The sequence below is a fragment of the Canis lupus genome, chromosome 16, assembly GCF_048164855.1.
Source record: "Canis lupus baileyi chromosome 16, mCanLup2.hap1, whole genome shotgun sequence".
In the NCBI taxonomy this organism is placed as follows: Eukaryota; Metazoa; Chordata; class Mammalia; order Carnivora; family Canidae; genus Canis; species Canis lupus.
This window is the reverse complement of record NC_132853.1, coordinates 23,935,690-23,961,286: the sequence shown is the minus strand read 5'-3', so window position 1 is coordinate 23,961,286 and position 25,597 is coordinate 23,935,690. Positions and strand designations below refer to the sequence as shown.

Genomic DNA, 25,597 nt, shown 5'->3' with positions numbered 1-25,597 from the left:
TTGTTTCTCCCTCTGCCTGTGTCTCTGCCTCTCTCTCTGTCTCTCACAAATAAATAAAATCTTTTAAAAAATAAATAAAAAGCTGTTTGACACATCTAAAACTGCCACAAAACTGAACATATTTCTTAGAAGGATTTCAAGGACTGCCATCTTGAAGGACTCTGCTTTGCCAACACATACATGACAAGGTAAGAGTTGGGTCATCAGATTGTTCCAACCCTATTCAATTCTTTATGGCAGGAAAAGGAAAAAAAGCAGGTCTCATAAAGCTACTAAAATCTGTCATTGTCGTATTCTGAAATTAAACCAGCTAAGTAATGCACAGGTTCAATTTGAATGATTTACTTAGATATTTTTTCCCTAGGCATTTATAATGACTCCACAGTGTTGAAAAGATATGCAACATGCAGGGATAGCTAAACTCCTAGGCCTATTTTCCACTAAAAAGCACAGAACTCTTGCAGGGTAAGCCACAAAGTACCTTTGCCCAACATTTTTATTTATCTAAGCACAGAGAAGATGAACTCTGGCAGAACAGACAGTTCATGTGCCAGAGCAACATCGCAACAGGGGAGTGTGGCCTCCTTTTCTCTCTGCTGTGATGTCACTGTTTACCCTTTCAGCTCCCTCCTCCATATGGAGCTAGGAAATAATCTGATTCCCATACCTACACTTTCAATGAAATCTTTTCACTTCTACCTACTCACTCTTCCTGTGTATTAGGTTTAAACCTTTGTCCTCTAACTGTAGATAGAAATAATATGTAACATTTCATGCACATCTATTATGTAAGAACAAAAGCTTTGTCTTCTGCTAAAGTAACATTAGGAAAACAGGTTAAGGAGCATATCACTGGTCTAAACTACCACAAGAGCCTCTATCTCCCCATAGTTGCTCTTTTGTCTCTCTTTAGTCTGCACACAGTTCTCCACACTGTAGCCAAGAATGAGTTTTCAACATGCAAATTTGATCCTGTTACTCTTCTGCTGAAAACCATTCAGTGACTTCCCACTGTGTCAGGATAAAGCCCTAAATCCTTAACAAGACTGCTAAGGCCCTGAATAGTCTAGCCTGTCTCCTTCACCAGTCTCATCTCCCTTCACTGTGCTGCTTCAGCCTCAGTGGACCAGCTTCCTTCTTTCTTGCCTCAGAGCCTATGCTGTTCTCCATGCCTCCAATGCCATTTCCATTCCCTTACTCCTCCTTCCCGTTCCTTTACCACTCTTTGCCTATTTAACTCATACTTCAGATCCTGGCTCAACAGCCACCTCTTTCGCAGAGTCCTCCCTGACCTCCCAAACTCCACCAGGTTTACCGTGTAAATTTCCTCCATGCTGGGGCACCTGGGGCTGTCGGTTAAGCGGTTAAGCAACCACCTTTGGCTTGGGTTACAACCCCAGGGTCCTGGGATAGAGCCCCATGTTGAGCTCCCTGCTCAGTGGGGAGGCTCCTTCTCCCTCTCCTTCTGCTTGCTGCTCCTCCTGCTTGTTCTCTCTCTCTGTAAAATAAATAAATAAAATCTTTAAAAAAATAAAAATAAAAAAATATAAAGAAATAAAAAAATAAAATAAAATAAAATAAAATCTTAAAAAAATTTTTTTTGTTTTACTTTCCTCCATGGAATTCATCTGTTTGCAATTGTTCTCCTGCAGCATTTGATAGATGCCTCTCTCATAGATGTGAGCTACACGGAGAACAGGGACCATGCCTATTTTACTTACATTGTGTCCCTAGTTCTAGAGCTGTGTCTGACATGTGTAGGGACTGTGTAAATAACTGCCCTTAATGAATGATGAGACAAATGGGGGCTGAGTTGGTTCCCTTCCCAGACTCTCTTTCCTTCAAGGTTCCAAGATCTTGGAAATTTATAAACCATCTTCTCTGTGTCCTCCCTTCTTTTACCATGAGTCACCAGCCTGGCCCCCATCTCACTTAACCCTCTGAAGGAACTACAATTACTAGAGAAAACGGAGGATCAGACATTTGCCTAAGGTCCCAGAGCTAGTAAGGAACAGAGCTAGGATTCCAATGCAAAATGACCTCAAAATCTCTGCACTCTTCACCACTACATATAAGCCCTGCCAATATATCTTCCATTGATATTTCTCTTGACTAAGTGTTCCTTATCTACTTGTTTTTATTAGGAGGATTAGCCCTTTTTGATATGAGTTACAAACATTTTTCTATTTTGTCATTTATGTTTGACATTGCTTAAGGTGTTATTTTGTTTGGCAGGCTTAGGTCATGATCCTGGGGTCCTGGGATCAAGCCCCATATCAGGCTCCTTGCTCAGTGAAGATTCTGCTTCTTCCTCTCCCTCTGCCTACCACTCAGCCTGCTTGTGCTCGCTCTATGTCAAATAATAAAATCTTAAATTTTTTTTTTCCTTCCCTGTGCCAAGATTCTAAAGGAATTTCCTCATATTTTCTGTTTCCAGTTTTTATATTTTTATTTAAACATTTCATCCATTTGGAGTTTATCCTGGTGTGAGGTACAGATTGACATTTTTTCTCAAATTGTTATCCAGTTGTCCACACCATTTATTGAGTAGCTCACCTTTACTATAGACTAAGTTCCTATATATATTCTGGTTTACTTCTATACTTTTTTTAACCTTTATCTTTGACTTCTCTGTAGTATTTGGCACTGTTTTCTCTGTAGTATTTGGCACTGTTGATTAATTCATTTTCTTGGATGTACTTTCAGTGCTATCTTGCTGTTGAATGGTAAATAAACATGTACTCAGGGAACTAGCAAATCAGGGGCAGCAAAATAATAATGAAGAAGATATAATTGCATAGGAAAAATAAGAACTTTGCTCTTACACATCCTTTATAGCTTGTAATATTTTTATCTTAAAAATTAAAAAAATTTTTTTTAGATTTTACTCATTTATTTGAGAGAGAGAGAGGGAGGAGGAATAGAGCAGGAGGAAGAGGGACAAGCAGACTCCATGCTCAGAGTGGAGCCCCACACAAGGCTCAATCCCACGACTCAGAGATCATGATCTGAGCTGAAACCAAGAGTCGGAATCTTAACCAACTGAGCCATCCAAGCACCCCTAAAAAAAATTTTTTTAAATAAACTCTACGCCCAATGTGGGGCTCCAACTTATGACCCTGAGATCAAGAATCACATGCTCAGGGATCCCTGGGTGGCGCAGCGGTTTGGCGCCTGCCTTTGGCCCAGGGCGCGATCCTGGAGACCCAGGATCGAATCCCATGTCGGGCTCCCGGTGCATGGAGCCTGCTTCTCCCTCTGCCTGTGTCTCTGCCTCTTTCTCTCTCTCTCTGTGTGACTATCATAAATAAATAAAAATTAAAAAAAATAAAATAAAAAAGAATCACATGCTCAAAAAAAAAAAAAAAAGAAAAAGAAAAAGAATCACATGCTCTACTGAGTCAGCCAGCCCAGGGCTTCAAAATCTCCACCAGTTTGTGCTAACTCCCTAATCTGTGTATCTGATCTAGACCTCTCCCCTTTAGTTTTTGAATCTGCCTAGTGAAGGTTACCTGTACATCCTATAGACACTTCAAACTCAACATATCCAGAACCAAACCTGCCCCTTTCCCTTCAGGTCTGCCCTTTGCCTGATGGTCCCTCTCTTGGTGAGCAGTGCTATAATCCATCTAGTCAACCACACTGTACATCTGAAAATCATCTTTAATTCTACCACTTATCACTTTTATCCCCCTAATTAATTGCTTCTTAAACACCTTAAATCCATTTCTTCTTCCTCATCCCCATTCCAATGGTTCTAGTTCAAGCTCTCATTTCTCACTTGAATTGCTAAAACCCCTGACCCTTCATTTTGCTACTTTTCAGTCCCTATCAGTGCCAGAGAGATTTAGGTCTAAAATCCAGACAAGTGATAACACTGCTCCCCAACTCAAAATGCTTCCCAGGCTCTCCATGGTCTCTGAGTAAAATGTAAAACCTGCTATGGTCTGACCTCTATCTACCCATATAGCATCATGTACAGCAACCCCCCTTTCTTGTTCTCTGTACTCCACTCATATAGACCAAATTGGGCACAAATTTTAATAATTTGTTCCTTCTGCTTGGAATTTCCTTTCCACTCTTCTCCAAGACTTAACTCATCACTTCCTAGAGACTTAGATCTTTTTTTTTTTTTAAGATTTTATTTTATTTATTCATAGAGACAGAGAGAGGGGCAGAGACACAGGCAGAGGGAGAAGCAGGCACCACAGAGAGCCTGACATGGGACTCGATCCCGGGTCTCCAGGATCACGCCCTGGGCTGCAGGCGGCGCTAAACCGCTGCGCCACCGGGGCTGCCCGAGACTTAGATCTTAATTATTCTTGGAGCCCTTAGTGTACCTAGCACATCTCTGTTATAACACATATGTCTTGTATTGTGATTATTTTCGTGCCTATTTGTCTCCCCAACTGGACAGTGAGCATCTTTTTGAGAGCAGAGACTATTTTATTAATCTTTGAACCTCTAGTACTTTGCACAGTCCTTGGCCTAAAGCAAGGCTAAATAATATTTACAGAGTAAAGGAATGAACACATAAGAATGTTCTAGAAGTTTCAAACAAAAAGATATGTCTATAGCTTGATTTATAGAAGACTAGTAGGTTGTCTGTCAGAAGGCTTCTCAGGCTGTTTTACAGGCTTAGAAACCCAAATTTTCGACACATAGATAATGTTCCCATTATTTAGGAGCATATTCACACTAACCAAGCTTATCTGTAAATTTATCAATTTATTAATTACAACTAGTAATTGTCATATATACAAAAATACTGTTCTCTGTTTAACTAGCATATCCTGAACCTGAAGGGTAAGCCTGTATGGGGAGCTGCATTATTCATGCATAATTGTTTGCACTCTTAATGGAAGAAAATAAAATTGTATTCTTGAGGGGCAAAAAAGATCTTACTCTCTTTATATATAAAGTGCAGGTAGGGATGCCTGGGCGGCTCAGCGGTTGAGCATCTGCCTTTGGCTCAGGGCATGATCCCGGGGTCATGATCAGTTTAACTCCCAGACTGATTCTTTCTTAAAGAATCAGAATTAGGGGGATCCCTGGGTGGCTCAGTGGTTTAGTGCCTGCCTTTGGACCAGAGTGTGATCTTGGAGTCTCGGGATGGAGCCTGCTTCTCCCTCTGCCTGTGTCTCTGCCTGCCTCTCTCTCTCTCTCTCTCTCTCTCTCATGAATAAATAAAATATTTTTAAAAACTAAAGTACAGGTAGATACATAATATGTAAACAGATATCTATCTAGCATATCTGTAGTATTAAAACTTCACGAGGGGAAGCAATTAGAAAAAAAAAAGTCTAAAAGCCTCTTCAGGGATGACAGTAATGATAAAAAGCTTGAAAAACACTAGTTTAACTCCCAGACTTCTCTAGGTGGCTCAGCGGTTTAGCACCTGCCTTCGGCCCAGGGTGTGATCCTGGAGTCCCGGGATGGAGTCCCGCATTGGGCTCCCTGCATGGAGCCTGCTTCTCCCTCTGCCTGTGTCTCTGCCTCTCTCTCTCTCTCTCTCTCTCTCTCTCTGTCTCTCATGAATAAATAAATAAAAACTTTAAAAAAATCAGAATTAAAAGAGTTAATTCTAAAATTCAAATATTTGATGGCATTAGGCTGACATGGTGTCTCTACAATATCATAGCCAATATCATAGCCTATAACAGGGCAATTACACATGAAAGTCATTGGCCAAGGCTCCTTTCCTTGAATGGGCACTCAGAAAGCTTCCATAGACTTTAACTCTTCCATTACTAACTAAAGCCTCCCTCCTTCAGATGACTCATTCTCCCTTTGGATTACATATTTGGCATTTCTCAGGAGCCAATACACTTCCTAAAAAATCTTTACATATCTTCGTTGGGATCCATTACTTTCTGAGGTTGTATAAAATAGTGATTACAAGCTGTAGATAAAAGTTTGAATCTCTACTATGCTGCTTGTTTACACTGAGCATTTGTTTCTGCATCAGTAAAATGGCAGTAACAACACCTCCCTTAATGGGTTTTTAAGGACTAAAATGAGAAAATATATATAGAAAGCCTTAAGCAATAGCTATTTTTAGTACCAAAATTGGGATGAGAACCCTGCTGTGTTATTTTGAAAGTATGCTTGTGTGTGTGTGCATGATTAAACAGTAAAGAGGGAAAATGGTTGTCCTTGGCATAAAGATTCTAGAAAATTAATAAAGTGAGCAGACAAATACTGAAAAATGTGTTTTGCTATGTAAAGATAACCAATTACAGTCATTTATGGAAACGGTACTTAACATTTAAGACCTAATTATCATGCAGCACAATAACAATTACATATATCATTAAATATGCATCAGATTAACCTTGTAAGTTTTATTTGACTGTAATAGTAAAGTACTCATTCTGTACTCTAAGGAACAGTCTTATAGTTAATTGCTCACAATGTATAAGTCTGTTCACTATTTACATTAAGTAAATGGGACATAGCTCCTAAATTCATCTGCACAATCCAGAGGTAAAGCTGGATTATCCATTTTTTTTTTTTTTATTTTAAGATTTTATTGATTCATGAGGGACACACAGAGAGAGAGGCAGAGACACAGGCAGAGGGAGAAGCAGGCTCCATGCAGGGAGCCCGACCTGGGACTTGATCCCAGGTCTCCAGGATCACACCCCGGGCTGAAGGTGGTGCTAAACCACTGAGCCACCTGGGCTGCCCCATGAATTATCCATTCTTGATTGCAACTATGCATCTGTTCTGTGACCTGTGAGATAAATAAAGTACATTCCCTTTAATTATGTATAGTAAGTTGCTAAAGAAGCAAGTAGCAAAAGAAATTCCATTTAATTGCTCAGTGTTCTGGAAACCTACCGGTTTCTAGTAGGTAGATATGATTCAAAAAACAAAAAAATTCTAATGTTGAGCGTTGGCCAACTCAGCCTTATACAACTTCTAAACAAGCCCAGGGTCACCCTATGGAGCACTTCTAGAATTAGAATTAGAATTTATTTGACTCCTACCATGAACTAGGTATTTTATATATATAGTCATATCCTTACAAAACTCTTATGAATTAGGTATTATAATTCTCATTTTTTGCAAGAAGAGAAAAAAGGCACAGAAAGATAATAACTTGCCTAAATACTTGATGGTAGTAAAAGGCAGTAGTTAAATTTTGTAGTTAAATTTTTCTGATAAACAGAAGTCACTCAACAATACATACCTAGTTCACCTACCTTTTTGGATTCTACCCAAAGCCTGATGACTCATGAGACAGATATTCTGCACTTTTCATAGATTAAAAAAAAAAAAAGTCAAGATGGTGAGCAAGAGGCAGAAGAGATGGGTGGCATTATTAAAATCCTGATATCTGCTAACTCTTCAGTTTTAAATAGTCAGAGGCAAGTTATTAGTTACATTTGGCCAGATCTGGTTTTCATTCTGGCTGTGCTATCTAGTACCTAAATGACTTTAGCCAAGTGGATTTACCTTTCTGAGTCTTATTTTTCCTTATCTGTAAAGCAGGGCCTTTAGCAAAAATGTTTTTTCCCCTCTTGTTCACCTCTGAGATCTTGAGGGCCCTCTTAGAGCAACTCAGATATGGCACCATGTGAAGAAATGGCTACAAAGACCTTACATTTCTGTAAATAAATTAGCAGGAGTGCTTCAACCTTTTCTCTGCGGACTCGTCATAGTTGGGGTGGATCAAGTTAAATAGTCTAGGAAACTTCTGGGAAAAAAAAGATTGATTCCTTAACTCCTTTGACTAGGGTGGCCACAAAGAGAGAAAGATAAGGAGGCAGGAAGAGGGAGGCAATGCTCCTGAATGTTAAGAGGCAGCAGCAGAGCCTGAGGAGGCTGGAACCAGACCTGAAGTGGGCTACTGGGGAGACTGCGCTTCTGTGAAAGCAACTTGGTAGATGTGAAATCAAAGAGCTGAGAACTAAGAGCTGTAGTTCTTGAGGCTCATGCCTATTGTGGGGTGAAACCCTCTCTACTGAGCATGTCACAGGAAGATTCTTTGCCTTGTAGAGCCCTTGTAATTGGCGAAGAGCTCTGCTCCAGGACCTACATCTCTCGATAACTTTATTAGGTATACCTCAGAGCTTAAAGGAGAGAAGTGGAACCCCACAAGAAAGCATAGATTTTTAGACTTTGTTTTTATCTATTTGTATACCAAACTACAAAGAACCACCTCAGAAGAAAAATGAGTATTAGATGAGATAAAGTTTATAAAGACTTTCAGCACTCAGGACAAGTAACTAGAAATGATAAAGAATGGGACACCTGGGTGGCTCAGTGGTTGAGCATGATCCCAAAGTCCCAGGATCAAGTTCCACATAGCACTCCCCGTGGGGAGCCTGCTTCTCCCTCTGCCTATGTCTCTGCCTCTCTCTGTGTCTCTCATGAATAAATAAATATTTTTTAAAAAAAGAAATGATAGAGAATGATTTTTTTTTTTAAGATTTTATTTATCTATTCATGAGAGACAGAGAGAGAGAGAGGCACAGAGACACAGGCAGAGAGAGGGGCAGGGTCCATGCAGGGAGCCTGATGTAGGACTCAACCCTGGGTCTCCAGGATCACGCCCTGGGCCAAAGGCGGCACTAAACCGCTGAGCCACCAGAGCTGCCCGAGAATTATTTCCATAGAAAGAAGCTCAGAAATTACACTTTTGATTCTAAACACAGCAGCTTGGGATGCCTAGGTGACTTGTAGGTTAAGCTTCTTTCAGCTCAAGTCATGATCTTGGAGCCCAGAGACTGAGCCCCACTAGGGCTCTCTTTTTAGAGGGGAATCTACTTCTCCCTCTCTGAACCTTCCCCTGCTTGTGCACGCTCTCACTGTTGCTCACTCTCTACCCCTCTCAAATAAACAAAATCTTCAAAAAACAAAAAATCACAGCAGCTTAACAGTTGAAGAGGAGCTGTTGGAATATTCTTCACTCAGTCAATGGCAACTGCATTACAGACCCTGGCATTAGGATACAATTTTCCCTTCGGGTTTCAAGTTCAAAGGCCAACCTCCTCCATTAAGGATGGAAGGGCTTGGGGTACCTGGATGGTTCAGTCAGTTAGGCACCCCACTCTTAATATGGTTATGGTCTCAGGATGGAAGGGCTTGGGGTACCTGGATGGTTCAGTCAGTTAGGCACCCCACTCTTAATATGGTTATGGTCTCAGGTTATAGACATGTTCAGTGAGGGGAGAAAGAAGGCGCTCAGTCATCTCAAGTGAAATACAAAGTGCTCTGAAAGCATATTGAAGAGTTACTTAACCCTGAGTTTGGCAGGGTCAGGAAAGATGTTCCTAAGGAAGTGATGTCTAGGTTGAAGTGGAAGTGCCCTGGTAAAGGAAGCCTGGAAGTAACAGTGCGAGAAGGAAATAGAGGTATTTCTGGCTGGCTGGGGAATGAAGAATAAGCTGGTGTGGTGCTGACAGAGAAATATGAAGACACAAGGCCCTGAAGGGCCTTCTACAAAGGCTGACCATATAATTTATTGTACAAACTGAGATATTTTTCTTTTCTTTTTGTTTTTAGAGAGGAAGAGAGAGGTAGGGGAGAGGGGCAGAGGGAGAGCTAGAACCTTAAGCAGGTTGCACATCGAGCATGGAGCCCGACTCGGGGCTTGATCTCACAATCCTGAGATTGTGACCTGGGCTGAAATCAAGAGTCAGATGCTTAACCAACTGAGCCAAACTGAGACATTTCTGAGAATGAAATGAGACCATATTACTAATTATAAGGGACAACAGGAGTAAACCAGATTGTCCTGAGCAAATTGGGACTTATCACCCTACTCATAAGTCATGTTCAGGTGCCTGCACCTCTGTGAAAGCATAGATCTCTTCTCATTTTTCTTTGTATATTTTGCCTTAGTGACTTCATCTATACTTGCTTTACTTGTCCATCTCACAAATATTTGTCCAGGATGTGCTTAGGGGCACAGAAGTTACAAAGAAAAAACATAGTGTCTGGGGCTCCTGGGTGGCTCAGCCGTTGAGTGTCTGCCTTTGGCTCAGGGCGTGATCCTGGACTTGGGGTGGGTCCTGCATTGGGCTCCTTGCTAGGAGCCTGCTTCTCCCTCTGTCTGTATCTCTGCTTCTTTCTCACTGTGTCTATCATGAATAAACAAATAAAATCTAAAACAAACAAACACACAGTGTCTGTCCTCAAGCTTTGTCTAAACATGACATACATCCAAAGAAAAAATTTTAATACAGTTATACAACTTTAGTCCTGGCCTTTCCTCTGAGCTCTAAATTCATAGATATCATTTCCACTCAGACTGCAAAAGACAAATCCAAAATAGAACTTTTAATTTCTCCTCCAAATCTGTTCTTCCTACAGCTGATCTTACAAATGATGCCACTATCCACTATATTGTTGAAGGCAAACACCCAGAAAAGCACTGCCTTCATCAGTGTTATCTTTCCTCTCACTGTGCGTTTTAATTTCTCCACATCTTTCTTAAGCACAATGACTAAATTGGGGCTTAGAATTCTAATGAGGGCCTAACATCAACTGAAGCAGAAGTATGCTTGAGGCTCTTGAATGCTGTGTTTTTAAATGAATAGATCCCAGTATTAAGGAATTGTTTTCTTCCACAATAGTACAACATTAATGACTCATATTAAATTTGTTGACAATCATGACAACCAGATCTGGATATGTGCCCTAGCCAGTCTCAAAAAACTTCAGTGAAGGATCCCTGGGTGGCGCAGCCGTTTAGCGCCTGCCTTTGGCCCAGGGCGCGATCCTGGAGACCCAGGATCGAATCCCACGTCGGGCTCCCGGTGCGTGGAGCTTGCTTCTCCCTCTGCCTGTGTCTCTGCCTCTCTCTCTCTCTCTCTCTCTCTCTCTCTCTGTGACTATCATAAAAATAAAAAAATTAAAAAAAAAAAAAAAAACTTCAGTGAAGGTGAAAAAGACATGATGGTAAGTCCTCATGTGTCTGACCCTATCTCTTCTTTGTAGAGGTGATGGCAAAGGTGTAAAGATGTAGGTGAAACACCAATGCTGATAAACTGTTGTACGATGGCTGTGTAAAAGGACAATTAATGCTTTAAAGAATAACTTTAATGTTTCTACCATCTTACTCTCCACACAGCTGCCAGTGTGATCCTTTTAAAATAAATCTGATTACGTTCCCCACCACACACCGTGGAGTCTTATGAGCCATTTCTGCGAAGAAACTGCTCTAAAATACCTATAATACTCAACAAAACTAAAAGACAACCTACAGAATGGGAGAAGATATTTGCAAATGATATATCAGATAAAGGGCTAGTATCCAAGATCTATAAAGAACTTATTAAACTCAACAGCAAAGAAACAAACAATCCAATCATGAAATGGGCAAAACACATGAACAGAAATTTCACCAAAGAAGACATACACATGGCCAACAAGCACATGAGAAAATGCTCTGCATCACTGGCCATCAGGGAAATACAAATCAAAACCACAATGAGATACCACCTCACACCAGTGAGAATGGTGAAAATTAACAAGACAGGAAACAACTGTTGGAGAGGATGTGGAGAAAGGGGAACACTCTTGCACTGTTGGTGGCAATGTGAACTGGTGCAGCCACTCTGGAAAACTGTGTGGAGGTTCCTCAGAGAGTTAAAAATAGAACTGCCCTACGATCTAGCAATTGCACTGCTGGGGATTTACCCCAAAGACACAAATGCAGTGAAACACTGGAACACCTGCACCCCAATGTTTATAGCAGCAATGTCCACAATAGCCAAACTGTGGAAGGAGCCTCAGTGTCCATCAAAAGATGAATGGATAAAGAAGATGTGGTCTATGTATACAATGGAATATTATTCAGCCATTAGAAACGACATATACCCATCATTTGCTTCGACATGGATGGAACTGGAGGGTATTATGCTGAGTGAAATAAGTCAATCGGAGAAGGACAAACATCATACGGTCTCATCCATTTGGGGAATATAAAAAATAGCGAAAGGGAATAAAGGGGGAAAGGAGAGAAAATGAGTGAAAATTATCAGTGAGGGTGACAAAGCATGAGAGACTCCTAACTCTGGGAAACAAACAACTCTGGGGTAGTGGAAAGGGAGGTGGGTGGGGAGTTGGGGTGACTGGGTGACAGGCACTGAGGGTGGCATTTGACGGGATGAGCACTGGGTAATATGCTCTATGTTGGCAAATTGAACTCCAATTTATAAATAAATACATAAATAAAATAAAAATAAAGTAAAATAAAATACCTATAATACGAATCCACACTCCTTGGCAAAATGTTTTCCAAATTGTTAAACCCTAAATAGAAGTCTCCTTCTGTCAAAAAATAAAAAATCTGATTACTCCTTTGCTTCCAACTCTTCTGTGGTACTCTACCACATTCCCTCCCAAATCTAAAGTCCAACCATGGCTTATGACTTGATGCACGATCTGGTTTTTGCCTGTTTCCCAACTTATTTCTCTAATTTGCTATGCTGTAGCCACAGGGGTCTCCTTGCTTTTTCAACAGGCCAAGCAAGTCCCCATCTCAGGGCCATTGCAATTGCTGCTTCTCCTAGTTTCCCTCTGGAAATCCATGTGCTGCCACTCTTATTTAATGATTAGGTTTCTGCTTATGTGCTCTTTCAATTAAGTAAGCCTTCCCTGTCTACCTCATCTACTCAAGTCAGGCAGGCTGCTCAGTCCGCCCTATAACTCCTGGGGCCTCTGCCACAGGACCCCGGCTGGCATGCAGTGGACCATGCCCACATCACTCATCCCTTTATTCTGATTTATTTTTTTCCATAAAACTTGCCACATTACTGGGCATGATCTATTATTTAGTAATATGTATGTTGTTTCTTATCAATCTCCCCCCACTATTATATGAGGCAGAGACTGTTTTGTTCACCGCTGAGTTCTCAACACCTGGAAAAGTGTCCGCTCGTTAAATATTTGTTGGCTAAATGACTAAATAGATTTTCAGGATACATCGAATGTAAAACTACACTATATTGTATCTACTGACATGATACACAGGAAAATGTCTGGAAGAGTATACCAAAGTGTTAACTGTTTATTTAAAACGGTGAGAGCTGGCTTTCACGTTATTTTCACTTGTGTGAATGTTCTGATTATTTTTTAGCACAAATCTGTAGCATTCGTATACTGAAAGATGAATAAAGAGGCCACACCAGCAGAAAATGCAAATGAATTCAAAGCGAGGTTGGGCACATTTATGAAAGACTTCTAAACAGGTGTAACAGCATAATGGTGAAGATTATCACGGCTTGAATCCCCTCCCCAACACTTTCGTTTTTTTTTTTTCTTTTTTCCCCAACACTTTCTAGCCGTGTGTTCCCAAGTTACTTATAAGCCAGTCTAAATGTCTTCACCTGGAAAATGGGGGTAATAATAGTGCCTGCCTCATAAGGTCGTTTTTGAAGATTACATGACACCAAGGATGTGACCTCCTTTGTACAATTTCTGGCATGCAAGAAATAAATACTCGACAAATGGCAGCTATTATAATAGTTAGTAGTAGTAATAAGAGACGTTGGGACGTACCTAACCCTCAAGATTGACATCAGAGTGGACCACCACATCCTGTCATCATCGCGCCTCAATCTGGGCCCCTGAAGCCCAAAGAGGGGATGATGGTTCTTTCCAAAGAGGAGAATTTCGACGTTCCAGAAGCATCTGAGTAAAACGTACCCTGTTTACCCTTACACCAGTCAGTCAGTCTGGTTAATCCACGAGCAGCACTGGCAAGACCCGCGTGGCCTCAGCTGCCTTCGCTGCAACAGGGGCGGCAGAGAGGGTTGGGGGTGGGAAAGTTAGAAACACAAAAGCAGGACAGAACCGGCCCGGCCCGCTCCACCTCACCGCACTCTGAAGCGGATCGAACGGCGCCACGCACCGGCAAGCCTCTGGCGACCGCCAACGCGCCTCACGCAAAACTGACTGCCGCCCGGACTCAGTCAGGCAGGCGGCTCACTCCGCCCCAGCACCCCCGGGCCTCTGCCACAGGACCGCGGCTGGCGCGCGGCGAGGCCGGGGCGCGGGCCGAGGGGGCGGCGGCGGCGGCGGCGGCGGCGCCGCGAGGGCCGGGGAGGGGCGGCGGCGACGCGCTCGCGCCTGTGCCGCTCGGGAGCGAGCACGCACCCCGGGGGCGCGCGCGCGCGGGTGGCGGCTCCTCGGCGCGGAGGAGGGGACGCGGTGAGGTGAGGCACGAGGCGTTGCGGGCCGGGTGGCGGCGGTGCGCGAGCCCCTCTCGCGGCCGAGGGCGGGGTGGGCACGGCGAAGGGGCGGAGGGGGAGGGGAGGGGGCGGGCTGCGGGCCCTCGCGGCCCCAGGGGAAACGCGGCCTGCGGGCCCGCGGACGGGCTTGCGGCGCCGGGCCACGCCACGCCTGGGGGAGGGGGGCGCGGGCCCGGCCTGACCCGTGGGGCCCGCCCCTCGGCGTCCCCGGCTCGCCCCGCCCCCTGGGCGGCCCTGCGCTGCCCCGGCCTCGGGATTGCTGTGTCTGCAGGGGCGCGCCTAATTACGCCGGGAACAGCCGCCCTGTGTCTTGCACCTGACCGACGTTTACTTTTTCGAGTTTTCAAGTAGGCCTTGCAACACTGGGTAGTTCAGCTCCATTTTGGAGCTGAGGCCGACTGAGGCTCAGGAAAAATGACTTGCCCAAGATCATACAGCTTAAGGAACGAAGTGAGGAGCTCAGCCTCGTCTGCAAAACTACGGACCTTGCACCTGTCTGTCCCCTGCACCACAGCGAAGGCGGTTCTTCGCGGTGCCTCCCTTCCTCCTCCTAGTGACTTTGAATTTGGCAGATGTTAATTTGGAGCTACCACCCATCCTTTCATGGATATTAGTGTCAGAAATGTCTCTTGTGAGAAAGGAGAGGAAAAAAAGTTCTGCTTATTGCAATATTGTGCTTATGACATGAAGGATTTATACATCCATTACTTGACCGTTAGTATTAACCTCTGTTGAAGTGTCGCTGCTGTTTACTACCTTTAAGACATTGTGCAAGTACCTGTCTTTCAGAGCTTCATTTCCTTATTTGAAAAAGCAAAAAAAAAAAAAAAAGCAGCATGTCGGAAGGTTGTGAGGATTTATTTATTTATTAATTATTATTTTTTGGTTGTGAGGATTTAGAGAGATAATCCGCATACAGTGAGTGGTTCCACAGTACCTGGCACATGAGTAAAGTTCACTTGGCCTTTTTTTTTTTTTTTAAGATTTTATTTATTGATTGATGAGAGACACACACACACAGAGAGGGGGGGCAGGCTCCACGCAGGGAGCCCGACATGGGACTCGATCCAGGGTCTCCAGGGTCAGGCCCTGGGCAGAAGGCGGCGCTAAACCGCTGAGCCACCGGGGCTGCCCTTGGCCATTATTTTATTAACGAGTGCATAATACCCCTTGCTAAACCCATTTTTCTTCAAAGACTAACTTTTCCTAGGACTAGAGGACGGCATCCTATCCCAGCCCACTTAAAAAGACAAGTTCATTGACAGCAATGTTATCTGAATGGCATATAGACTTAATGGTGAATTATACTCCCAGCTCAGCACGCCAGATGAAAGAAGTCATTCCAGGAGAATTAAAGATGAATTAACCTTTTGTAAAATTAACATTTGTCCATTACATTTTATTTCTTGAGTTCTTTCTCTGGCATTTTGATACATATGGATATGTGCTGGACAGTAGTCCCTGCTTTCATTTAGTCTAGAAATGGGGAAAAAAATATGCATTCAGAAGTAATCTTCACAAAGTAGACTGTGATGCCAGAAAAGAGAAGCTGTGGGACTATAGAAGAAGGAGAGATGTTTTCTTGAGTTAGGGTGAAGTAGGATTTCATTTCTGCCTTTAAGAAAATACTTTGTATATTGTACAAACATTAAATATTTGTTCAGGGCAGCCTGGGTGGTTCAGCAGTTTAGCACCACCTTCAGCCCAGGGCCTGATCCTGGAGACTCGGGTTCATCTCCGGCATTGGGCTCCCTGCATGGTGCCTGCTTTGCTTCTCCCTCTACCTATGTCTCTATCTCTCATGAATAAATAAATAAAATCTTTAAAAAGAAAAAAAAGGGTAAATGAAAAAACTCTAAACAGTTGGGCCACCCTTGGGGGTGGGGATCTCAATAGCCAGAGCTCATGGACCAAATTCTTTGATTAGTGAATAACTGGGATCCAACTGCCTTCTGCCCTTGTATGTCTTACTCAAGACTGGGATTTTCATAAGAGATCTGGTTGCTTTAGCTGTGGGGGTGCGGTATACAGAATTGTGATTGGTAATCCCACCAGGACCATATGAAATGCGGGTGAGTCAGTTTCCCAAAGGAAAGAAGGGTTAAGGAGAGAAGTGATACTAGATAGAGAAAAACAGTAATTGTTTATTAGAGATATGTAGCCATTATGCAGGGCTTACTAGGGGCCAGGTACCACGGTACATTTTTATATGGATTTTGATATTTAATCCTCACAGTAACTCTAGGAGGTAGATACTATTTCTCATACCCGCTTTACAGAGGGAATACAGGCTTATAAAGACAAAATAATTGGGGAACCTTACTGGCTCAGTCAGAGGAGCGTGTGACTCTTGATTTCTCGGGGTCATGGGTTTGAGCCCCACATTGAATGCAGAGATTACTTAAATAAAACTCAAAATAGGGGCGCCTGAGTGACTAAGTCGGTTAAGTGTCTGACTCTTGATTTTGGTTCAGGTCATGATCTTGGGGTCATGGGATTGAGCCCTGCATCAGGCTCTGAGATTAGTGGGGAATCTGCTTGAGATTTTTCTCTCTCTCCCTCTGCCCCTCCATGTACTCTCTTTCTAAAATAAATCTTTTTTAAAAACCCTTAAAATTTAACAAAATAATTTGCTTAGCATTGCAAAGCTAGAATGTGGTAGAATTGAGTATGTTGCATTTTCTTCTCTATATCTTGTTCCTTTGAATTTTTTTTTTAAAGATTTTATTTATTTATTCATAGAGACACAGAGAGAGAGAGGCAGAGGCACAGGCAGAGGGAGAAGCAGGCTCCATGCAGGGAGCCTGATGTGGGACTTGATCCAGGGTCCCCAGGATCAAACCCCAGGCTGCAGGCGGTGCTAAATGACTGCGCCACCGGGGCTGCCCTCCTTTGAATTATTTCCTGATCTATGTGCTGTTTATGTTTGTTCATAGGGGATCATCAAGCTTTGATGTATGTGTTGGCCAGTTCTGACATCTCCTTAAGGGAGCGCTGCATTGAGGAAGATCAAACAAGACTGTTTGCAAATTAGGGAATGGACCGTTTGGGTTCCTTTAGCAGTAAGTATAGTGGGAACAAGCCCCAGGTGAATATTAGCAGCAAACTCAAGTGGAAGTTGATCAAAGAAGAAAAATAAGCACTTGGAAGTTAAAGCCCTGCAAATCTGATCCTAAAGGAATAACAGTATCAAATCAAAATAAAATTAACCAATACTTATTGATTGCTCACTAAACACATGACACAGACATATCATCCTAGGTCTTGTAAGAAAACTATGCTCAAACATAGTATGATTAACCTGCAGTTAGACTTAAGAAAGCAGTTGAATTTCTCTTTAGAACCAATAACATATTTTAGATGCCTTGATAAGAAATAATGTCAGTGTGGAATAAAAGACATGCTTCTCTCCCCCTTTCCTTTTAGGTGGAACTTGTGTTCTAAGAGTGAACCACAGTATAATAATAATGCAGGAAATTGTATGTGTATGAAATAAATTCAGGCAGCCATTGCTATGGAGAAAAAATATACTGCCTCTTCTTTGTTTATGATGAGAAGAGATTTGGCAGAAATAGAAATTCTATTGTTAGATGTTAGTAGTGCCCCAATGAGAAGAAACAGAAAGGCACTCTGGGGTATTGTTTCCTTTTCAGCAATTTCTTAAAGGACCTCTTATTTGCTCTCTTATCACACTCCCTATCTATATAAATTTAGGACGGAATGAAGTCTTCAAACACATCCAGTTCAAATCTCTCGTTTTACACATGGAGAAAACCTAAATGAATTTTCCTGATGCTGAAAGTGTAAACTGAAATCATTCTTGTTCGCTTTTTAAAATAATTTTTAAGGTTTTTATTTGGAGATAATTTCAAACTTACAAGAAAATTAAAAGAATAAGAGTAAGAACCAAGGGATCCCTATATACCGTTAATCTCTTACTCTATTTGTGTGTATTCTCTGTTTATCTATAAATATACGTATAAGTACCTCCATATGATATATATATATAATATGTACAGGCAGACATAGACACTGCATTTTTTTTCAGAATCATTTAAGGGTAAGGGACATATATCCTGGCCCTTTACCCTACACACTTTAGTGTTTATTTCCTAAGAATAGGGATATTTTATTTATTAATTTTTTTTTTTTTTTTTACTTATTCATGAGAGATACAGAGAGAGAGAGGCAGAGACACAGGCAGAGGGAGAAGCAGGCTCCATGCAAGGAGCCCGATGTGGGACTCGATCCTGGGTCTCCAGGATCACACCCTGGGCTGCAGGCGGCGCTAAACCGCTGCGCCACCAGGGCTGCCCGGGATATTTTATTATATAATTTCAGTAGAGTTATCAACTAGTAAATTTATTTTTTTTTATAATCTTAATTTTTTTTTTAATTTTTATTTATTTATGATAGTCACAGAGAGAGAGAGAGAGAGGCGCAGAGACACAGGCAGAGGGAGAAGCAGGCTCCATGCACCGGGAGCCCGACGTGGGATTCGATCCCAGGTCTCCAGGATCGCGCCCTGGGCCAAAGGCAGGCGCCAAACCGCTGCGCCACCCAGGGATCCCTCAACTAGTAAATTTAACATCAATTAGATATTTTTATCCAATCTATCATCTATAGTTCATTCAGTTTTGTAAGTTGAACAATGTCCTTTATGGTGTTTTTTTTTTCTTCTAATACAGAACACAGGGGTCAAGTCTTTTTTTTTTTTTTAGGGGTCAAGTCTTATATTAAGTTGCTATGTATCTTTAGCCTCCTTTAAACTGAAACAGGGATCCCTGGGTGGCGCAGCAGTTTGGCGCCTGCCTTTGGCCCGGGGCGTGATCCTGGAGACCCAGGATCGAGTCCCACATCAGGCTCCCTGCATGAAGCCTGCTTCTCCCTCTGCCTATGTCTCTGCCCCCCTCTCTCTCTCTCTGTGACTATCATAAATAAATAAAAATTTAAAAAAAATAAAATAAATAAACTGAAACATTACCACAGCCTTTGTCTTTAGTGACATTGACACTTTTGAAGAAGACAGGCCCTTTCGCCCTCTCATTTTTAAAACAGAGGTTTCTCGTATTGGATTTGTTTGGTCTTGCTCTATACCTCACTGGTGATAATGGTTTTGAAAACCCAGTCATGGTGTCTGAGTTCTCCGTTGTATAATTTGTATTTTTCCCTTGCATGTAATAAATAACCCATAGGGAGACACTTTCAGGCCATAAGATATCCCACTCACCAAAATTTCTCCCTAGATTTAACATACATTATGATTTTTGCCTGATCCAATCTCTACCATCCTGCAAAATCATGTTTTTCCCCCAGTTCCAGCACTCTCCGCATCTGCTAGTTAGCACTTATGTTATGTATATATTATTATACAATTATATTGTTACGTGTAATATGTATATAATAATATTATATAATTTCTTGATTATATAATCAAGAGCCCTGTGTCCATTATTTAATTGATGTGTTTATTTATTATAAGTGTGGACACACAAATTACTATTTTATCAAAGTTTATATTTCATTATCATACTTAATTATTTTGGCTTTCAGATTGTTCCAGTTTGACCTCTGTGAGTTCCTTCAATCTGGCTCCTACATCCTTAATCACACCCACCACTTTTTTGAGCGTCTCCTTACCTTTTGGCTACATGTTCCAGGTGCATCTTGCATCTTCTCTGCCCCAGCCCTGGAATCAACCACTTCTCTGAGGAACCCTGGTTCCTTTTAGAGAGGAGTGACATTAGAGATCAAGATCTGGTCATTGCTCATTACTACTAGCATATCTTTGCATCTTGGATCCTTGGCCCACAGAGCTATGAAATATATGTGCATATATGCCATATGCATATATACCAATACATACACTTTTAAGAAATCATGAGTTCACATTGATACCTCAAGTTCATCTTCAGAGGCTTTTTCCTTGTTTTCCCCCATTCTTTATTTGTGTGTCCTTTCCTCTGTGAGAACCTTGGCAGCCAACATCAGCACGTTTACTCATTTGCTCAGTCTTTTAATACCTCCAGAATTATGTCAGAGTTGCTTTTTACCTACCACTACATAAAACAGACCTCCTTCCACAAGTTCAAGATTTGATTGCATCACCCAAAACTGAAGGTATATTGTTAAATGTTCATAAGTTTAGATTTTGTTTTTCCTTTTTCAGTGTGGTTATAGTATTCTGAAATACTATCAGGTTCAGGGCACCTAGGTAGCTCAGCGGTTGAGCGTCTGCCTTTGGCTCAGGTCGTGATCCCAGGGTCCTGGGATCAAGTCCCACATCAGGCTCCTGGTGAGGAGCCTGCTTCTTTCTCTGCCTGTGTCTCTGCCTCTCTCTCTCTCTGTGTCTCTCATGAATAAATAAGTAAAATCTTATAAAAATTAAAAATCATAAAAGATACTATCAGGTTCATCTGTTCATACTGTTTTTAGTTTTCCCTTTTTATATTAATGCGATTTTTTTAAAATAAATTTGTAGAATATAAGTATACTTCCAAAAGTCAAAACAATAAAATATATATTTGGAGAATGATTACTCCTTCCTATGTTTCTTCCATTCCATTCCCCCTCTGCCAGCTCTTTGTAGGTATCCAACTTCATTGTTTCCTGGTTTAGCTGTCTTTTATTTCTTTTTGTGAAAATAAACAGACATGTTTGTTTGGGGTTTTTCCCAAACAAATGTGTACATTCTTACAGTTTGTTTGTTTTTTTTCATTTAATAGAATCTTCTGGATATACTATTTTAGTTTATAAAGATAGTTCTTTCTCTTTTTTTTATAGTTGCATAGGACTCCATTGTTTAGGTACTCCATTGTTTGTTAAACTACTATTCTTCAGTGCTTGGATATCGAGGTAGTAGTTTGTAATTCCAAATAATGTTCTAATGCATTCCCATCAGCAATATATGAGAATGCCTATTTTTCCACATTCTAAGAAAGTATTATCAGGCTTTTGAACTTTTGCTAGTCTGATGGGTGAGAAGTTCTCAGTATAGATTTCTGTTATGAGTGAAATTGAGTGTCTTTTCATATGTTTAAAAGGGCCATTTTTTGGTCTATCTCTTTTTCTTCTAATTATCTTTGTTTTACAATAGGATTTTTGTTCTTTTTTCCCCTCAGCTTTTAAAAGTTTTTATATAATGGGGACTTTAGCTCTTTGTCTGTAATATGTTTTCAATTTTTTTTAGCTTATTTGCCTTTTTATCTTGCTTATGGTGTTTTTTGCCAATAAATTTTTTTGTTTGTATTGTTTATGTAGTCAAGTTTATTAATTTTATTGCCTTTGGATTTTGAATGATGGTAAAAAAGCCTTTCCTTACTCTTAGGTTATAGAAAAGTTCTAGAATATCTTTGTGAAGGATAGTTTGACTATCAAAAACCCTCTGTGCTCAACAGTTCTAGTTCTAGAAAAATATATATTCTGAAGAACACAATAGCATTCTTCATAATAGTGAAAAATTGGAAACAATATAAGTGCTCACCAGTAGAGAACTGATTAGATAAGTTGTTTTCAACCTTAGGAGGCCCCATGTTTTCTTTTTATAATATTTTTAGAGCTCATTTACTCTTTGGAAATGAAATAACATAGGTAACATAACACATCTACATCCATGATGTCAAAGAAACAGAAATAATAATGGCTTAACCATAATACAAAGAATAAACAAAAGAAAATAATGAACTAACATAATTTATTTTAAAATAATATGTACCTCAATATGTTTAGACATGATTTCAGTAGAAGACATAATGACTTAAGTAGTCAGATGCTTGCACCCATATGTTGAATCACTGTGCCTCTTACAACTACAGAAGCACAGTGATTCATGTGTGTTGTATTGGTGACTCAGAAATCCCACAAGCCTGAATAACTCTTGGTAAAGTTCCGAACAAAACAAGATATAATCTCCTGTAGAAGTACATGCAGTTGCCTTCCTGGAAAATTAAGTACATATTAAGGCTGTCAAAAACATTTTGTATTATATGTAACATGGAATTAAGTTCTAGGTCATATAATTATGAACAGGTTTTTCATCATCTTGAATGTCTGATAGGACATTTCAAAGTTGTATAGGGCACAGGCCACTTCTTTGTTGTGTAGGAATGTCTTGAGCCTTGTAGAATATCTAGCATCCCTGCTCCTCACCTGTTAAATAGTGCTCTCTAGTCATTGTGACAACAAAGGAAGCATTTCCTCAGATTTCCAAAATGCCTTCCTAGTTGGGCAGTTCAAAACTATTAGGTTAGATGATTGTTACAGTGGAATAGTATTCATCTATTAAAGAGAACAAGGAAGATGTATGTACTGTCATGAAAGATGTTGACGGTATATTGTTAAGTGGGAAAAAGGCTACAAAACATCGCGTATAGTATCCCCCCCCCTTTTTTTTTTTAGGATTTTATTTATTTATTCACGAGAGACACAGGCAGAGACATAGGCAGAGGGAGAAGCAGGCTCCCTGTGGGGAGCCCAATGCAGGTCCCAATCCCAGGACCCCAGGATCATGCCCTGAGCCAAAGGTAGACATTCAAGCCCTGAGCCACCCAGGCGCCCCTATAGTATCACTTTTATTAAAATATATACACACCCATACACGGAAGAAAGGCTGGAAATCAAAATGTTATTAGAGAATGACTTTGCTTTTCTTACATAAAAATTTTAAAACTACAAATTGGGTCAGTTTTATGAAATAATTACTTCTCGATGTGAAGGTTTAAAAACTCTTTGGCCAGTGACTGATTTTTTTTTTCCCCTGAGGAAAGAAAAATAAATAAGCTTATATCATTAAAAGGATGTGAATGGGTATCCCCGTGTGGCTCAGTGGTTTAGTGCCTGGCTTTGGCCCAAGGTGTGATCCTGGAGGCCCAGGATCGAGTCCCACATCAGGCTCCCTGCATGGAGCCTGCTTCACCCTCTGCCTGTGTCTCTGCCTCTCCCTCTCTGTGTCTCTCATGAATAAATCAATAAAATCTTTAAAAATTAATTAATTAAAAAAATAAAAGGATGTGAGAAAGAAGGTAATCTGGTAAAAATTATCATCTGGCACTTAATATAAAATAATTTTGTTCTTCCATGTCAAAATTTAAAATGGGAGAAGTGGGTTAGTTGCTGTTCTATGTTTTTATTTTGAGGCTACTGCCAAAAGGATTATGTTTCTCTCCCATTATTTTCCTCCAGGTCTTCATTTAGAAACAAATACAAAGAACAATAATCATCACTTGGAGGAGGGAAAGTGCCTTGAAGAGTGTTTCTTGGGCTTTAGAAAGGAAAATGCTATTACAGAATGTGAGAAATCCTGCCCCAGGCTAAGCAGATTAAATTCTTTCATCTACCTTCAAAGCCTGTGTTTTCTTAGACTCCTGCTGTTCCTCACAGAGAACAACTCTGCTAGGTTGCCCTGACTTTAAAGAGGCAGAGTTTGGGGCAACCAGGGACACACATATCGGCTTTTATACCACTTTAGAGAGTTTGGATTGTACTTTTTCTTTTTTCATTTTTAAGATTTTTATTTATTTATTTGAGAGAGCATAAGTGAGAGGGGTGGGGGAGTGGCAGGCTCCTTGCTGAGCAGGGAACCCTATGTGGGGCTCCATCCCAACACCCTGGGATCATGACCTGAGCTGAGGGTAGACACTTAACCGACTGAACCACCCTGGCACCCCTGGATTTTACTTCTTGCCTTAATATTTCAGTAATAGTACCATCATTGGAACTGGAAGAAGGTATGCTATGCTCTCTGCTTACTGTGAGAGAAAGGAAGAGAGCTTTCCAGGGTTTAAATCTCAACTCAGATATAAAGTGGTAGATCGTAAGATGTATATTTAAAGGAGTTTTTTCCCCCAACTTTTTATTATAAAAATTTGTAGACTTCCAGAAAAGTTGAAAGAACAGTACAGTTGGCCACTACCTACATTTAACAGTCATTAACATTTTGTCAGATTTGCTTTATCTAAAAATATATATGTGTTGTGTAAGTATGTGACATTTTCTCTCCTGGAAAAATAACTAGAAAGGAAAGCTTATATTTGTAAATCTCTCTGCAAGGGTTATATCTATTTAAATGATATTTATAGTAGTAGATATTACTATAGGAAGGAATAAAGCTGCCCTGAAAAAAAAAAAGAATGTAATTTTTGTATTTTCTTATTTAGAATGAGCTCATCTTATTTCCAAGACAAGCTTAGTCTTCTGCACAGCTCACCACCTGTGTAGTTGCTGATTTTCACCTTGAATTTTAGGTAATCATAACATGTTTTGAAGCTGATACATTTTTCTTTTTGTTCTAGATGATCCCTCTGATAAGCCACCTTGCCGAGGCTGCTCCTCCTACCTCATGGAGCCTTATATCAAGTGTGCTGAATGTGGGCCACCTCCTTTTTTCCTCTGCTTACAGGTAACTCATTAAGGAGAGGTTTGCCAATCCTGGCCTAGTTTTATGGATATAGTAAATTCAGAGATGACTGTCAAATACTCAAAAGGACCATATCTTATTAAATGTATTTCTCCTACTTTGTCTTCCATTACACATTTTATCAGTGAAAAGTTGGAGAACAGAGCAGATGGATGACAGACTGTTGAATATTCTACATCTCTATATCAACCTAATGCTCAACACTGTTTCTGCCAGTAGATTTCAAGTATTGGGCCTACAGGAAACAGAATTGAAGGATTATTCGTTTCTATAGCACCTATGATACTATTATTGAAGAGTGATCTTTGGGCAGGTGACAAACAAGGGAACAAATCATTCTGTGGATGATGGTAGTAATAATACTAATTACAAGTGCTTACTTTGTTGTCAGGCACTCTTTTGAGTAATTTATGTGAATTAGTCTTTAGTTCATCACTATAACCCTATGAAGTAGGTATGATTAGCATCCCCATTTTATAAAGGAAACTCGGGCAAAGAGAGTTTAAGTAGTTTGCTCAAGGTCACTCAGCAAATACCATATTTTATTGGATCCAAGATGCTGTTGATTATAAGAAGCATCCCAATTTTAGAAAGGATAAATGGCTATTTTTATTTTAGAAAAAATAAAATGGCTTCTTATTACAAGATGAATCCTCATTTTAGAGTTTTAAAATATGAAAAACTACATGTCTTAGAATTGCCTAAATACTTAAGTATAGAGCTATGATTCAAATTTACTGAGTCTGATTCGAGGGCTTATGCTCTCATCAAAAGAGGAGGTGTCCTAGGAAGAAGCCTTTTTTTCAGATTGTTTTCTCCTCTGTGAGGGCCACTGAAGATCTGTGATCAGGAATATAACCATCCTCTTGTGGCTGCAGACAAGATTAAATGAATTCTTAAAAACTCATCATAAGAGTAGAGCACCCCCAAACCATCTTTTATCCTATAAGAAAGCATTTCAAAAAGTAGCTTTTTG

At 40.7% G+C, this 25,597-nt stretch overlaps 2 protein-coding genes across 16 annotated transcripts in view; one reads left to right on the top strand and one right to left on the bottom strand.

The window, feature by feature from the left end:
• ACACA (acetyl-CoA carboxylase alpha) overlaps positions 1-14,021 on the bottom strand; it is a 284,702-nt gene extending 270,681 nt beyond the window's left edge. For 3 of the 10 annotated variants that reach the window (XM_072779611.1, XM_072779615.1, XM_072779613.1), the window contains exons 1-3: positions 13,516-14,019; positions 12,216-12,285; positions 1,316-1,498 (exon numbers count right to left, since the gene is read on the bottom strand). Coding sequence is in view for 4 of the 10 variants with exons in the window: in XM_072779606.1 (XP_072635707.1) it covers positions 13,516-13,553 (38 nt within the window). In the remaining 6 variants the exon portion in view is untranslated. Of the gene's footprint in view, positions 1-1,315; positions 1,499-12,215; positions 12,286-13,515 lie in introns of all 10 variants that reach the window. The other 7 variants (XM_072779608.1, XM_072779607.1, XM_072779609.1 and 4 more) reach the window with 4 other exon arrangements.
• Positions 14,022-14,084: 63 nt separating this feature from the next.
• TADA2A (transcriptional adaptor 2A) overlaps positions 14,085-25,597 on the top strand; it is a 53,156-nt gene continuing 41,643 nt past the window's right edge. For 3 of the 6 annotated variants that reach the window (XM_072779595.1, XM_072779598.1, XM_072779593.1), the window contains exons 1-3: positions 14,085-14,171; positions 17,144-17,269; positions 24,497-24,603. In XM_072779595.1, the coding sequence (XP_072635696.1) occupies positions 17,245-17,269; positions 24,497-24,603 (132 nt within the window). In that variant the 5' untranslated portion in view covers positions 14,085-14,171; positions 17,144-17,244. The remainder of the gene's footprint in view (positions 14,172-17,143; positions 17,270-24,496; positions 24,604-25,597) is intronic. The other 3 variants (XM_072779599.1, XM_072779597.1, XM_072779594.1) reach the window with 3 other exon arrangements.